This window comes from Tachypleus tridentatus, chromosome 9 (assembly GCF_004210375.1).
Source record: "Tachypleus tridentatus isolate NWPU-2018 chromosome 9, ASM421037v1, whole genome shotgun sequence".
Classification (NCBI taxonomy): Eukaryota; Metazoa; Arthropoda; class Merostomata; order Xiphosura; family Limulidae; genus Tachypleus; species Tachypleus tridentatus.
In genome coordinates, this window is record NC_134833.1 from 84,902,397 (window position 1) to 84,919,071 (window position 16,675).

Here is a 16,675-nt window from a genome sequence, read left to right on the forward strand (position 1 = left end):
ATGAAATGACAAACATAAATACAAGAGATGAGAATTCTAGATGTTTGTCATTTAGAAATTAGCACAGTTTTATATTCTTACACGACTTTAAGACCATTTCTGGTGGAAACAAACTCATTATGCTAAATGAATAACGGCAGTGGCAATTATTTCTTGAAGTTAAAGATGCGAATAAGTAAACTTGTTTTATGTGGCGCAAAGCAACGAGGAAATCTGCGGCAAATATCTGGTAAAAAAATTAAGTAAAATTATTAAAATTTGCCCAAAGGAATCAAAGTTAAAACAGAATAGTTTAATTTTTGAATTAAAAACTTAAGTCCATTTTTAAATCTAATTTGCAATAGTAAGAGTAAGTTTGTTTGTTTTTGAATTTCGTGCAAAGCTACTCGATGGCTATCTGCACTAGTCGTCCCTAATTTAGCAGTATAAGACCAGAAGGAAGGCAGCTAGTCATCACCACCCACCGCCAACTCTTGGGCTACTATTTTACAAACGAATAGTGGGATTTACCGTCACATTATAACGCCCCCACGGCTGGAAGGGCGAGCATGTTTGGTGCGACCGGGATTCGAACCCGCGACCCTCGGAATACGAGTTTAACGCCTTAATACGCTTGGCCTCGCCGGGCCCCTATGAGAAAGTAAAGTAAGAATACTCGCCACAATAACTAACGGGAAATCCAAACATCAGCGCTAGTCACCTGTATTTGGACTTTCCAATCCTGCTTTAGTTACATAATATTACGGCCATTTTCTAATTTCGTATAGAAACTAATTGCACTTTAATCCTTAAAAAGGAATCATGTTAAAAAAGTAATTTATTAATTAAAAACTTTAATAGCGTCAAAACGACTAAAGACCTTACAAATGTTTTTGTAAAGGTGGACAGTCTCTAACGTCAAGGATAAACCTTAGAATAAAACATGCCTAAATGGTGCTGACGGTAAGAGTGAAATGTGGGCTATTATGACCTGACTGTCACACAGACAGCGCATTGGTGCATCCGTCCCAAATAAAACAAAACAATGAGTTAAACTACAATGCGTTGTGCAGTTAGGGCAAATTCCTCTTTCCGATTCTTATGGAAACAAGATGGCCAAAGTCCAGTAGAGGTTTTTTTTTATATTTGTGTAAACTTGTTTTTATACTTGTATTAAATGAGCATTATATTACAGTATTTACTTAGGCGTTTTAGTTTGTTATTACAGTGTCTGAGCTGTATAAAAATGGGTTTCTATATATTTCCACTTTTGATACATTTGAATATTAAAATTGTCATTGTTGTACTGGTTTTTGAAATGGTGATCCAGGTGCTTGTCAAGGGAAAACAAAATAATTATCCACTTAATAGTCTTGTCTGTTACTGCAATTTATTTTATTCTTGAAAACAATATACAAACCTGCTGAGTAACATGTCAACTAACAATCCATCAACCATTACAACATCCCTATCACTAAATCATTATATATAATAAACTCTGCTTTAAAACTAAATTTACAGTAGTGTTCGAATTTATTACTTCATACAGACCACTTCTGTCCTTTCAAAAGTAAAAAACGAGAAAATATTATTGTGGTTTAAAAACATGAATGACCAAAACGTTTTGTGTGTTCTCCACTAACTCTTAAAACACTTAATTACACATTGTTATGCCGGCTATACTGGGCTGACAATGTCAGAATTTTTGTACACTGAAAGTAATAGAAAAAAGCATAACTATTTTAATTACTTTTATGATTTTTCAGACTTATTTACAATACCTAATGCGTATCCTTAACTTTTGTTGTAACATAATGCGGAAATTATCATTAACTCTAACAATTCTTTGTATTTATTAAATCTACAATAAAATTAAAGCATAACACACAAATCATAAACCTGACTGTATTGGCTAGCACTAAAAACTAATCGTTTCTGAAAACCAATAAACAGGTACGAATTTAATGTTTAATACATTTCTCATTTAAATATTATACTAAATATTTTATTATTTACTTAGTGCTGATGGAAATACAATTTATAGATTTTGTACAAATCTATTTAGATTACTAAAACAGGTTAAAATATGGATTAAGCTGACTGCATATGTCATTAAACACTTATTTATACAATCTGAGTGGAAAGTTATAAAATCAAAATAAAAAGCATACTCGAAACTTGAACAGCATACAAGGAAAAACTGATGGAATGAAAATAAACTTTGCCAATGAAGGTTAGAAATCTGAAGAAATATCAGTTCTTTTTTTGTGGGAGAATTTTGTTTTCCTTCAGTTTGAAGTTAAAATAACCCAACACTGGACAAATGTGTGTTAGAGTAAAAATGTAATTTAGAAATAAAGAGGATCATTGTTCTACAACAAGTTTATAAGTCCAGCTACCTGCAAGACCAATTTACTACTAAAGAGTTAAGGATAATAAGTTGTTTTGTTTTTTTTGTTTTTTTAAGGCATTTTGAGAAATCTCTTAAACTAAAATATAATGCACTTGATACTCATTTTAGCAAAATTACTTATTTTAAGATGAGACAGTGATGAAGGAAAGATGTACTGCTATAGAGTAAAGTTTACTTTGAAATGATAGTTACTTGTAGTGCTTTTCAAACAGTTTCAATTTAATAGTTCATTCTACTTGGTTATACTATATTTAAAAAGGCACTTGTAATAATTTTTGATGCCAAGACGAGTCAAATTTCAATTAATTATTAATTAAAATATTCATTTAAGTTCCTTTAGAAAAATAATAGCTATTACAAAATATTTTACTATATAGATTTTATCACAAGCAAGAATAGATTTATTGAGAACTGTTTAAAAGGTTTGAACCTAAGAAACTGTTTTCATAAAGTTTTGTCAAATTGATATGAAATGAGTATAAAACAAAGATATAAATTGGCAATTGAAGATCTTTATGAAAACATGTGACTTATGTTATGGGTTCCACTGTAGCTCAGGCAAAAATATTTAGTTGTAAGTGTTAAAAGCTGCGTGTCTATAAACACACATTTATACAGAAGTTAAATAAAGAAAATTTCATACTATCTACTTCCTCCCATCAGTGCATTTGATGGAGTTTAAACCTCAACTACACTTGTTCAAGTTGAAATGGAGTATTTTCACTCAATTCCTCTTCCATTTTGCAAGAAGAGCAGGCTGTTTGGTGGACATGATTCAACTATTATAAGGGTGTCTACAAGACAAAAAAATAATAATAAAAAAAAATTGATGTTTTCATTATTATTTATTATTTTTTAAAGTAAACCAATGAATTGGAGAAAAGGTCCACCACAATCACCCTTACTGCCGTGATAATTTTGTTCCTGTGTAATGGGTGCACACAATAACTTCCAGGGTTCCAGCAATACATACAGTAAGGTATAGTACAGAACTATTTCTGCCAGCTGATGTTTATAATTTTGATTTTGAAAATTAGAGGCAGAGTTAAATTATAAACCAAAAACATTCTGACATGAATTAATTTTTTCCTGTAAAATATTTTGCATTACAAGAAATATTCTATGAAAACTTCAGTAAATTGAGCTTAGGACTGCAATAGTCCCTCAGTTAATATAACGTGAACAGTAAATGAACTGTTAGTATTTCTTCAAAGCTGTTCAGTTTATTTACAAACACTAGATATTTGGAAGACTTGTATTGATTGTTATAATTAACACAGCAAGGAAGACTGTATAAAGATGGTTGGCACAAACTTTACTAATAACATTAAACACTTAAAATAGGATGGTGAAACTATGAAATTAACATTTTCTGTGAAGTTTAAAAGCACTTGTACCTACTACTTTAAGTAGGAGGAGGAAGAAATACAGAATTCTTTTAAACTGCCTGACAAAATACAACTTACAACAGTAGATTGGACATAGTTCATATAATGGTAACAACTTCCACATTATCTAAATACTTCCTACATAACATTCATGTACAGAAACTAGTTTGACTGCATTATAAACATTTCCAATAAACCTTCACAAATGATAGTAATTAACCGAATTATACAGAAATCAGTTCTGAAAAAGTCTGTATATAAAATATGGCTATAAAACTGACCTTGCATATGTAAATGTTGTAAGGCACATTATCTTTCAAACAAAAAAGTACACAGCTCTTACTTATCCCTTGTAATAAATTGATATTTGTTTCTCTTGTAAATGTACAAAATAACTTGTATAGTTTCAATATACTAACTATACAATTTATCTTAACAATGATGTATGCACTTTTATCTAGAAAGTATCTACATGTTTCATACTTATAAACTGTACAATGCAGTAAAAAAGTGCATCACATTCAAAATTAAACTTTCTCATGTCTCTGCTTTACAATAGCTGAAAGTAAAAATTAACTGAAAATTTCTGAAGAGGAAGGTGTACAAGGTTTTCCTATAATGTTAGAAATATATGAATACTCTTAATTAAAATATTTTAATTGTAGAGTAACTATGAAACGTTCCAATGTTCTCAGTAGGTTGACTTATCTAGAACAAAAATAACGAAGTCAAAATGCAGGCGTTAATGACTGAGCGTTAATATCATCAAATCTATTGACGTGTCTTAAAAGTACAATGAAAGTCGTTTTTATTAGGTTAGTAAACTCAAGCAAGTTTAAAATTCAAAATCTCTAAAACTTAAAGTTTCTACAGAAAAATTATAGCCACAACAATAGTATTTCTATACACATAAAAAGCAACTGCCAAATTTAAAATATTTTCTGGTGAAAATTACTATTGTTAAAACTGAATTAAAAGAGGAGAATGTGCAAAACATACGTTTGTGTTAAAATTTACCAAACATTGCAACAGGCATAAATATGGCATTCCAATCTACCTAAATTATATTTATATGCAGAGAGGACAATTCTAACAAGTTTAAAGCATCAACAATTTTAAAACATGATACTTGTAAAAATTACTAAACTATTTAATACTGTACAGATCATAATTAGTGTTAACAACTGAATGGCATAAATTTAAATACATCATTTCTAGGTTAGATTTAAAAAAAACAACAACAAATAACAAGTTGAATTCCAGATTAAATATACATTCTAGAATATAACCAGACATCATTCTTGCTTTGGCCTTCTGGTTGTAATTGATTGAATAGTAAATTAACATTGAGCATCTTAGAAAAGAATTCACTTCCAGAAACTGGGTGACTATAGATAAACTAAAGTTAAATATCCAACAACATCCAAACATAAAATTAAAACCAATTCATCTTACTGAAGAAATGTTTTTCTTGAAAACCACATACAATTACATACAAGTTTTTTTTTTCTATGTGGTTGTTTTTTTAAATCAGAACAGTTTTTGTTTTTTTTAATGTTGTATACTTCTGAAGAAAAACATTTAAACTCATTTTCTGATTTTGAAAAACAACCACGTAGGAAAAAAATTGATACTTGTATGTAATTGTATGTGGTTTTTATCTTTACCATTCAAGTTTCAAATGAACTGCTAATTGAGACTAGACCGATAACAGCACAGATAAAAATTCAGTTTTAATGTACTATGCAGTAGTGTGTTTGAAAGATTTCATTTTGCTGTCACTTTGATTTATTCTATAAACTATGTAATAAAAAAACTAAGAATAACTTCAGGAAAGTTATGCCAATAATCACCAAGATAATTAAACAAACATGCATACCAGAAGAGTTGACAGTTCAAAATGAAACACCTATTTCTATAGGTTTTTGTAGATGTGAGCTTGGATAAATAACTTAACTGTGGTGATAAAAGCTTAATGCTGTTTATGCTAAATCTAAACTGCTTCACCACTTGTAGGCAGCCGATATCTTGGAAGGAAGAGTCCAAATTTTGACTCCATGCCAGAAAATACAGCTCTTGCAAGCTTGTAACCACCAATATGATCAGGATGTTCAGATCTCTTTTCAGATGGTTGGACTGGAACTGTAACTTCAGAGCCTTGTGGTGGTCTGAAAAGGAAACATTATGGATATCATTAGGACTACTTGCATTGTATTTATTTAATAGATAAGTGATTAACAACAACAAAAGTTATATCAAGCAAACAATATTTAAAACTGATAACAAGCAATGATGTCTCTCAAAGTAAGTATCTTTACCACGTCTGTCTTCATTAGAACACAAACAAGATTTTCATGTTGCTCATTATTCTTAAAATAAATGTTTAAAAGTCATTTTGTTTTCATGATATACAGTATTTTTACTATAAATTAATGACAAGAAGCAAAAAATATTTACAATGAACATTTGTTGTCATATAAAAAGAAGTTTTAAATGTAAATAATGACTAGTATTTTGCAATTCAAATACAAATTTATAAAAATATTACAGAATTAAAACAAAAAACAACTAATGACAACATGAAATTTACTTGCACATAACCTTACCTGCCACCAAAGTCCACATAGAAAAACCTCTGCAAGATCTCATACGTCAACAGAGTGAACCCAAATTGAGGAGAAGATCGGAAAACCCGAGCTAGATAAAACAATATGTATGCAAGTTAGAGCTTTACTAAATTTTCCAAGATAAATTTTACAGATGTTAAAACCTTTGTATGCAAATTAACAAATACTTTATTTCTTTAAGTTTCTTAAACCACTCTAATCATCTTATCCTATCAGTAAATAAACAGTTTTCCCTCAATTAAAAAGAAAACATTCTCAGTAGCCATAAAATGTGATAATGAAATTAAGATGAATAACAACATTAACATGATACTAGATTAGTATTATGGCACAACTTTTCAGGTTCTAAACTTATTCTGATTAATTGAATTAACACTAATAAATGCTTCTTCCTAGGCTGGTAACCTTAATTCAAGAGTAGGCTTCTCTGCAATCTGTGTTTAACCCTCTCACCACAGATATCATTTACTAAGCATAGATCATGATGATGTTTTTGTCTTGCATTAAAAATTAAACAACTCTTTTGTTACACTAAATAATATAGCACACAGGTTTAGTTAATAATCCACATTTTAATAGTATACAAGTTTTAGGTTCTTTATTTATAAACAAACTGAATTTCTCCTCGTGTGACACTTAACAATATACAATATTCTCCAGGCATCTTCATATTAGTTAGATATCAAATAGAAAACTGGATTCCTCCTCTCACATGCTCTCTTGCAGCACTTGTTACTAGTTCTTATGTTTAGTTATATATTACCTATAAATAACAGAAAGTCAAGATTTTCATCTGTGAAATGATGTACGACTGTTCTGAAATAAAAGTACAAGGTTCATTCCCAAAAGAAAGTTAAGACTACCTTGGATGAATTTGTAATGACTTGTCATACAGTTAAAGCCAGAGAAACTGAGGATTAGGAGAATTATCTACATTTTGTATGCTATTACTTTATGTTCACTATACAGCAAGTTTTGAATAGGGGGGGGGAAGAATTGTTTTGTAATGGAAAATCTATTATAATTTAAGTTGCAAAAAACTTTTTGTAACTAACTTTGAGTTTAAAAGGTTTTTGTTTTTAATATATGTAATCAGAGTTAAACTCTCTCAACATAAGCTCAGCCAATATGACTGGCTAAGCAATCTCTTTCTAGTTATTTAAAAGTCTATATCGATGCAATACTTACAACTTTTAGTACAGTATAAATATCTTAAATTTGTTAATATTTCACATACAAAAAATTATTTTTTAGTTAGGGATTTTTAATAGATCAAAAGATTTGTCCACGAATACATTATTAATTTTGAATAGTCAGTACATGAAGCAATGTTCACGTTAAAAGATTAAAATTACTTTCCTTCATTTCAAAAATCCCAAACTTTTGTAATACACATGATCTTTTAAATACATTTGAAATGTTTGTTTTCAGTAAAACATTATATTGTATCTGTTATTTTCTCTGACATATATGCAAACAGGATTAATACCAACCTTGTAAACACCAAATGATACAAATTTACTATTTAATATCTAGAATGAAAAAATTGTAACATGAGCTTATATTACTTCATCCGAAGTAGATTTAATATCCTAACAATATACATCAGTTTATAAAGAAACTTTGTTTTATTGCCTTTTGAGCCATGTCTAACTACTCTCAGTGTCATAAGCTGATAATCATTCTGGAAATGTGCACCTCATGTTATGCTAATCAAATTACATTATCCACGAGCTACTTGCATTCATGTCTTGGATAAGATTATTTATTTTACATACTTTAATATTAACTGCTCCTTAAGAAAAACTTGAAAACAAATTGTTTGTGGACATTATTTTACAAAAGGAAGAAAGAACTTTCTATTAATAGACAAACAAATATTTCAAATACTGGAGTATGGTGCAAAAACAAAGGAATGGGTTTTAGTATATATTTACTGTTCTTGATCAGTTTATGAAATGTATGTGCACACACACACACACACACACACACACACAGTACTGTTAAATAGATGTATGACTATTGTATTCTGTCAATTAAATTTGTCTGAATATTTGCCCTTTGACACTTTTTATATAAATAACTGTAAAAAAAATCATTGTAATTAACGTTTTCTTGAGCTCAGTAAAAATAATGAGAAAAGATAGGATATTTTAACTAAATCCTATAGCATTAAAACAAATATTTTTGCCAACAATGCATAGTATTCAGCTTCCTTGGCCTAAAATCAAACAATGCAATTTTCCTTATTGAAATAACATATGGAATGACTAAAGGCAGTTGTAAATAGCCTATGAGATAACTATATTCAACAAATGTTCTGATCAAAAGGACTGATATTTATATGTACAAAAATTACCACGGTTGTTTCAATGGAGATCTGCTAGTTTTACTAAACAAATCTTGTAATTTTTTTTAAATTTTTTCTTGATGTTAGCTTTAATTTGATTATAAACTGAACAGTTACAACACATTTCTACTATGAATAAATACAAACATTATTAACTTGATAAAACCATGCTAAACAGGTTAAGCCACAAAGATCTTAAGGTTTAATTTGTCACAATCTTTCTACTTTATTTAAAAACTAGCCAGAAAGAAAAGTTGTATTGGTAAATTAATAGGACTAGTGTTTAAACCCCATTATATTTGAAAACAATTAAATCATAAATTTTATCTTTCTGTTAAGGAAGTACTGAATAGTAATTAAAGACTATCTCAAAATAGTCAGGTACAGATATACTTATCACAAAAACAACCACATTCAAAAACCTGATCATCTGTTTTGCTGATAAAAACATATCAAATCAATTTACTGTCACCCATTTGTTTTGTTCTCCAAAATTTTCATTAAATGGTGGGTGCACCTATACATCACTGATTATCATTTCAAATGTCCAGTGAGAGGAATATTTCTTATGGTCAAATATTACATTTATATTTTTCACAAGAGGCTGGCTAACCTGGACCACCCTTGAAGAATGCTGTAACCCCTTCTTCTTTAAGTATCTTCCTGAAGGCATCCATCACTCCACTGTATGTTGTTTGTCCTTGTTTGGCTTGGACTTGAAGTCTAGTCTTGATGACATCTGCAGGAGTAACTAAATATGCAGCTGGTACACCTGCAGAAAGAAGTTTAATACTGAAGTGATATTTCACAAAATGTGAAACCCAGTTTGTTTTTGTTCTTTCATTGTGCATTTTAGTATTCTGCTAAGTCTATGAATATTATACAAAAGTTGATAAATACTGAAGGTTTACATAGAAATAGCAATACTAAGAATGTCCATACACATTTTAACTCTGAAAGGAATGATTTAAGCTTGTGTTTAAATTAACACTGCTGCATTTTTCTGAAGAAAAAAAAGTTTAAGACGTATTAAGAATAGCACTGGTTTCTTAGCTTTAATTGATGAACAAAATATGAACACCATATGCATTGTAAACTACAAAAATTGGCATGCCTAATTTATTTTATATTAGGGAGAAAAAACAAAACCTTTCAAATTACTCAAATTGTACTATTATCAGTGCAAAGACAGCAAGTGGACATAAACAATGCAGTGAATCACTGAAGGATTGTGTTACATTTCAGTATAATATTACTTATTTCATGGCTGCAAAACTGGCTTTTTTTTTGAAATACTATATAAAAGTTTCATTTATCATATATGAAAGTATCAACCAACAGTAATTCTGTAATAACAGATAAGCCAGTGCATGTATTTGGAAACGTTGAAATTAAAGTGAAGTAAAAGCCACAAAATAAAATGATCATCCCAAAGAGTTTATCAAATTACAAATGGGAGCTAACAAACTTCATTAACTATTGAATGCAAGCATAATTAGGTTACATTATGCACTCAAGGAAGCTTCTTGTAGACTGAAGTTTACCTTAAAAGGACAAATTACTGCTAAATTTTAATAAACAATTTAAAAAAAATATATATATATTCAAGATATTAATCTAACGAAATAACATTAAAAATATATGCCTTGTTGGATAAAGTAAATTTTTGTCATTGATTGCATTTATGGCAAACTTTATAGTTACTGATAATGTGTGCTATGGGTTTAATCCTTTCCAGATGTGTTATGGGACAAAGGCCCCGTCATCTTGTTTGTTGATTTGTTCAAACTTTTATCGAACTAGAATTTACAAATTTGTCAGTAAGTTTTGTATTAAGTTGTAGGTTGTAAATTTGGTTTCAGTACCAGACATTAAATTTAAAAGTCCAAAATTAACACATTTAGAAACTGTTTTTGAATTTGCATAAAGTTATACAAGGTTATCTGTGCTTGCTGTCCCCTAATTTAGCAGTGTAATACTAGAAGCAAGGCAGCTAGTTATCAACTTTGGACTATTCTTTTACCAACAAACAGTGGGATTGACCATCACTTTATAATGCTCCATGGCTGAAACAGCAAACATGTTTGGTGTGCCTATATTCAATCTCACAGGTTGCAAGTCAAGCCCTCTAACCACCTGGCCATACTGCACTAATTTAGGAATTAAAATTGCAACAAAGTGTAATGGAAAAAACTAATGTTAAGAACTACAAAGAACTTCTTTACATAGTATTAATAATAGGATTTACTTCAAGAAGGACTGAATAGAAGATATTTTTCAGTGTTACTTTACATCACTCATAAGCATGATCGATTTAAGGCCAAATATAAAAATACTATTTATTTTTTACACATACTATACAAATGATCATATCAACATAAAACTAATTTCATCCCATGCTATATAGTTTGCATTAAAAACTGATTTATGAACTAGATTTATAAGCAATTTATTCAACTATAACCTACATGTTTGAACAGTCTGAAACTTTATAGTGTGCATCACCTGTTATATCTTGTCTCTTTAAACCCTTTCACTTATCTCGTAACTATTTTTTTATTTTATGATAATATTTTATGATTTTAATATTATGACGAGTATTATGTTTGCTCTATTTATTATTGAAACCACTGAACTTTCCTGTATATATATATATATATATATATATATATATATAAAAAAAAAAAAAAACTGATGGAGAAACTTTCATATTCATTGAATCTGATATTGCAAAGAAAATACTAAATACAGAACCATTTTTTCTTCAGTGTTGCATATATGATTCATGCAAAATATTTGTTAAACACACAGCAGAAAATTACCTGGATAATTCATATAATTTATTGATAATTAGTGCGTCTTTACTGATTACTTACACTGATAATATACTCATTTATACCTTACAAATGAAATATTTTTGGGAGTGCATGTAATATATCACTAGCATACTAAAATGTCATTTTTCTGAATAATTCATTACCAAATATACGTTCCTTGCCAATCAACCAACTGACACAAAAAATTTATTATCACTCAACATCAATGGAACTTGGACAATAGTTTTATACCTGCTATGAATGCAGATGCTAGGAGAGACAATGGTCCATTATGTCCACTCTCATCAGCTGTGAGCAGTTTAGTATGAGCATAAACAGGAAAGTAGATGGCAGAAAAAGGAATATCTCTCATAAAGCATGCTCTGGAGCCCTCAGGTGAAAATAAAACATTTTCAATATTTTAAATAGATTTTGTGAAAACAAGTTTTACATTGCATCTTCTATGATTTAAATAATGAAGAAACAATCTGCAGTTATATAGAGTATTTCATACTCTTAGAATACAAAACCTATTATTCAAAAAATAACTCCAAGTAAGTGATAGCAATGAGTAAAAAAAAAAAAAAAAATATACAATAGAAATGTTTAGTCAAAAACATTAAAGAATACTTAGTTAAATACACACTGTGCAATGTATACCATAGAATTTTAATTTCTAGTGAATTAAGTACCAAACATAACCCATTAACAAGGAGAGGGTTAACTTTTCCATTTTTTCAATAATTGGAGAGAGGTACCTTATAAAGTCCCCTAAATCCAAGCTCTCTGATAACTCCTAAAGCACGAACTTTAGATCCTATCGCAGCCAACTCTCCTGCTACTTGTAGACGAATTTTTACTATCTCCAAAGGATTGGTGAACATTACCTGAGAGGCACCAGCCTAAAAGAGAAAGTACTATATATCATTTCTTTCATGTAGTAAAATTTCTGAAATCTACCATTTAAAGTTGCTTTTAATGAAAATATTATAGACATGTTTCAAATTAAATATTTCAAAATATGCATGGGGGGGGGGTGTTTAAGGAAAATACAGTTCAAGGTTTTGAGTTACAAAAGACAACTGCTCTTCTAAATGGGTAAAATAAATGATACACTTTGCTCAACAATTGTTATCATTATTTTAAACTATTTAGTTTTTATAAATGTATAAATGATAAAATTTGCCTGAAGTCTTAAGGCCTAACTAATATAAGGAAACACTTTACATCTAGTGGAAGTACATGACAGAAACAATTCTCTTAAAATATATTGCAATACTCTTGTATATTAATTCTTCTTCTGAATGTTTCTTCTCTTACAGTAAATGCACGTAACTTCTTAGTTCAGAGCTAAGAGAAAAACATATTCAGAACTTACACAACCACCTCCTAAGATTTCCCCCCAAAGTGGGATACTTCCAGATTCGGTCGTAAGTTTGTCACGTACAAAGTCATTTACCTAAAAAACATTCAAATGAGACAAACTTAAATAGTGATACAATTATGACTGCTTAAAATTAATGGAAAGTGCTAAAAAGAATATTTGGGCTTACTAATTAGCCCCTGATTAAATAGAAGAAAACAATTTAAAATACATTATTTATAAAAGCTGTTATTTATTATGATTATGTGCAATTGAGGTTTTGTTTGTTTGTTTTCAAATACTTGCTACCCAACTGTACAAAAAGGTAGTTGGTGTTACCTTTTCTCACATTTGAAGCTATAGAATGAATAGCTGATCAACAGCATACATTCTTAACTCCCAAGTTATTCCGACTGCTTGTTATTAAGGCCAAAGTTATACAATAAGCTACCAGTGCCTTACTCACCACAGATATCAAAACTATTTTTATCATTTTAAACTCTCAGACTTACCATTTGGAGGCTACTATAATAAAATAAGATACAACCTTCACTTTTATGATGAAAATATGGTTTTACATAGAAAACTAAACTATCCATAAAATCTTTAACTATATTAATGAAACTAACAGTTTGTAGAATGTCAGATCTTGAAAAGTCTTTTCTTCAGTTTCAATTGTGTAGTTATATTCCTATAATCTCTCAATATTGTTGATATTGAGATTAAACATCTATATATCCAAAAATGTTACAAAAATACACAGGCTTTCATAGGGTATCCTCACTTTTTCACATGACTGCAATTAAGTCCTATAGTTTGCTATCCTAACAACAAGAGCAGCAGACATTAAACTTTCCAAGCTAAAATAATGATATAGAAATAAGTACAGCCAAAATCAGTTATACTTTCTCAGACTCACCAATGCAGTTAGTTTAGTTTAAAACTGTTGCATACAAAAGCGTACCAAAGATATAATCATCAGCTGGGTTTGTGTATATCAAAGTATCTTTGGAACTGATTAACTTGCTTATTTGATAAATGTCAAACCCAAACAGATTCCACTTTTTAATAATAAATTCAAATTAAAAATATTATTTAATTTTAATGAAATAACTAATGTCAACGACAATAATTTTTTTTTTTTCTTATTTGCTGCTTAGCACAAGGTTATGCTGTGTCCACTCCAAGGATTATACCAAATATTTTAACATTATAAATCTTCAGGCATATTGCCAAAACAAGGGCTAAAAAGGATTTAAAACAAAAACCAAAAAATCTAATATTGCATAACTATTTTTTTCCTATACAAAATTAATAATAAAAGTTAGAAACAGAGTCATATTTAGTATTTATAATTTGATCTTAGAAAGCTGGAATGTTTTTTTTTTTTTCAACAATGTATCTCACAATGAAAATCTAATGTAATGTATATAAATAAGTGCCAAGATTTACTAACATCTTTGAGGTACATTTATGTATGGTTTTCACCATTATGTTTTGCATAATGTTAGACAGGAACATCATACTCGGAAATAGTTTCTGACATTGCATACAAGGTTGTTACAAGAAACATAAAATCTGGTTTTGTTAGTTTCATAGCTACCATACAATTTAGAAATTAAGCTTTTAAAATAAATTTCAGTTTAAGGTTCTCTTATACAAGATTGCAAGAAGATAACAATTTTCTTACAGAAATACATTTGAAAAACTTATGAAAATACATGTCTTGTATTTTTACAACTGTACAGATGTCATTTTTTTTATACTGTAATTGTTCTTTTATCAGATACATTTCCTACATTTAAAAAAACTTTAAGTGGCATAACAAAGTAAAAAATGTAAATTATAAAGTCAAAAAACAAAATCTCACAGTTAACTTGATAGCTTTCTCAGGACAAACTCCAACAAGCTGTGGAAGAAGCCCACGATAAAGACCAAAAAAACCTTCATGTCGAATAACTTTAGAGGCACAGTCAAAGCTGTTTCGGTACATAAGTTCCCCAATGTAAGAGCCAGTTCTCTGATTTTGCATCCGGGTTTTAACAAGATCAATGGGATAAACCACAGTAGCTCCAGCCGCTAAAAACAAAACAAAAAAAACAAAATATATATATAACAGTTTAAAATTACGCTTAGCAAACTCAGTACTAACTAGGTAAAATATAACAAAATTTTCAAAGAGCTATAGTCACATTTTGAAATTTTCACACACAAAAATACACAAGTTATAAATTGGAATTACAATAATTATATATTTTCGGAAAATAAAGATAATGCTGTAAATATTTAAGTTCCAATAAAATGAAGAGATCTTTGATATTTGTAAACAATGCAAAATAGAAAAGCTAAAAGCAAATGTTTCAAAATGTAAAAAAGAATAAAAATGAAACAGAGTTACATCTTAATTACCACCGAGTTACAGAAGCTACCAGGTGAAATGACAGCCACACACACACACACACACACACTAAAATGTTTGTTTGTTTGTTTTTTTAGCTATTTTAACATTCATGATTGGGATTTTTTATTTTGTTTTTTTTAAAACATGTATGTTTAACTTCAGAGTTTCGAAAAGATGAATTATCTGATGAAGTACAAATACCCAAGTTCAGCGTATTTAAAATGCATGCATGCTTGTTCCTATTTCATAATCAGGTTTTTTGCTTTACCTCCAGCAATAGATCCAAGGAAGAATCTGTAGAAACTTTCTAGAATCTGAATTCCTATACTTCTGTCTGCAGCACTCTAAACCAAAAGAAAATAAAAGAACAGTTCTATTAGTTACAAATGTACAGATAAAAAAACAATACAGGAATAAGTTAGTCAGTACAAATGCTCTTGCGAAACAGCATAACTTACATATGGTTACTTGTCACCATCTCATCACACCAAACATGCTCACCCCTTTCGCTGCGGAGGAGGGGGGGGTGTTATGACGCGAGGATCAATACCACTATTCATTGGTTAAAAAAAATAGCCCAAGAATTGGTAGTGGGTGGTGATGACTAGGTGCCTTCCCTCCAAGTCTTACTGTTAAATTAGGGATGGCTAGCACAGATAGTCATCTTTGTGAAAAAAAAACAAAGAAACTTGTAACCATAAATAATCAGAGGTTCAAAGTGTTACCAAAATAAAATTTTATATTTAAAATTTTAAGGAAAAGCTTTTCATTTTCAAACACTTATTTTAGATACTAGACATGTATACACATTTAAATTTCAGGTTTATTTCTTTTGAAACTTAGTTGATATTAAACTAATATTCAGTGCAATTTAATATAGATTTACAATTCTTTCAGTTCTGCAAGTAATTTTACAAAATCAAAATGAACACAGTGACAAATATCTTACAAACATTTGGTTATTGTTAATAAAAATCAAAAGTTCTTTACTTGAATATACTTTACTGTAATTACATATTGCCATTTCTTGCTAATCAATTCAAATATTTCTCTCTCTCTCTCTCTCCAATGTCTACTTGTTCCCAGTTATTTTTAAATAATTTTTCTTACTGTAGGAACAGTTTTAAACTAATTAGTTAAGAAATGGAGCATTAAGTACCACGAGTGAGGGGACTTTCCATTCAAGCAACTTGTTACTGTAGTAATATTACATTTGTCAACCATGAGGTATTATAAATGGGCTAGATTTGTAATGAGAGGAATAAAACATTTACTTTTCTCCACGGCAATAAAAGTTTGTTTTAACCTGCTCTGTTGTATGCCTACATTAGTGCTTTG

At 29.5% G+C, this 16,675-nt stretch overlaps 1 protein-coding gene across 3 annotated transcripts in view; it reads right to left on the bottom strand.

The window, feature by feature from the left end:
* Positions 1 to 1,349: 1,349 nt before the first annotated feature.
* Positions 1,350 to 16,675, bottom strand: part of LOC143225656 (electrogenic aspartate/glutamate antiporter Aralar, mitochondrial-like) — a 42,794-nt gene continuing 27,468 nt past the window's right edge. For all 3 annotated transcript variants that reach the window (XM_076455453.1, XM_076455454.1, XM_076455452.1), the window contains exons 10-17: positions 15,606 to 15,681; positions 14,807 to 15,015; positions 12,952 to 13,032; positions 12,332 to 12,475; positions 11,826 to 11,964; positions 9,371 to 9,529; positions 6,387 to 6,477; positions 1,350 to 5,948 (exon numbers count right to left, since the gene is read on the bottom strand). In XM_076455453.1, the coding sequence (XP_076311568.1) occupies positions 5,774 to 5,948; positions 6,387 to 6,477; positions 9,371 to 9,529; positions 11,826 to 11,964; positions 12,332 to 12,475; positions 12,952 to 13,032; positions 14,807 to 15,015; positions 15,606 to 15,681 (1,074 nt within the window). In that variant the 3' untranslated portion in view covers positions 1,350 to 5,773. The remainder of the gene's footprint in view (positions 5,949 to 6,386; positions 6,478 to 9,370; positions 9,530 to 11,825; positions 11,965 to 12,331; positions 12,476 to 12,951; positions 13,033 to 14,806; positions 15,016 to 15,605; positions 15,682 to 16,675) is intronic.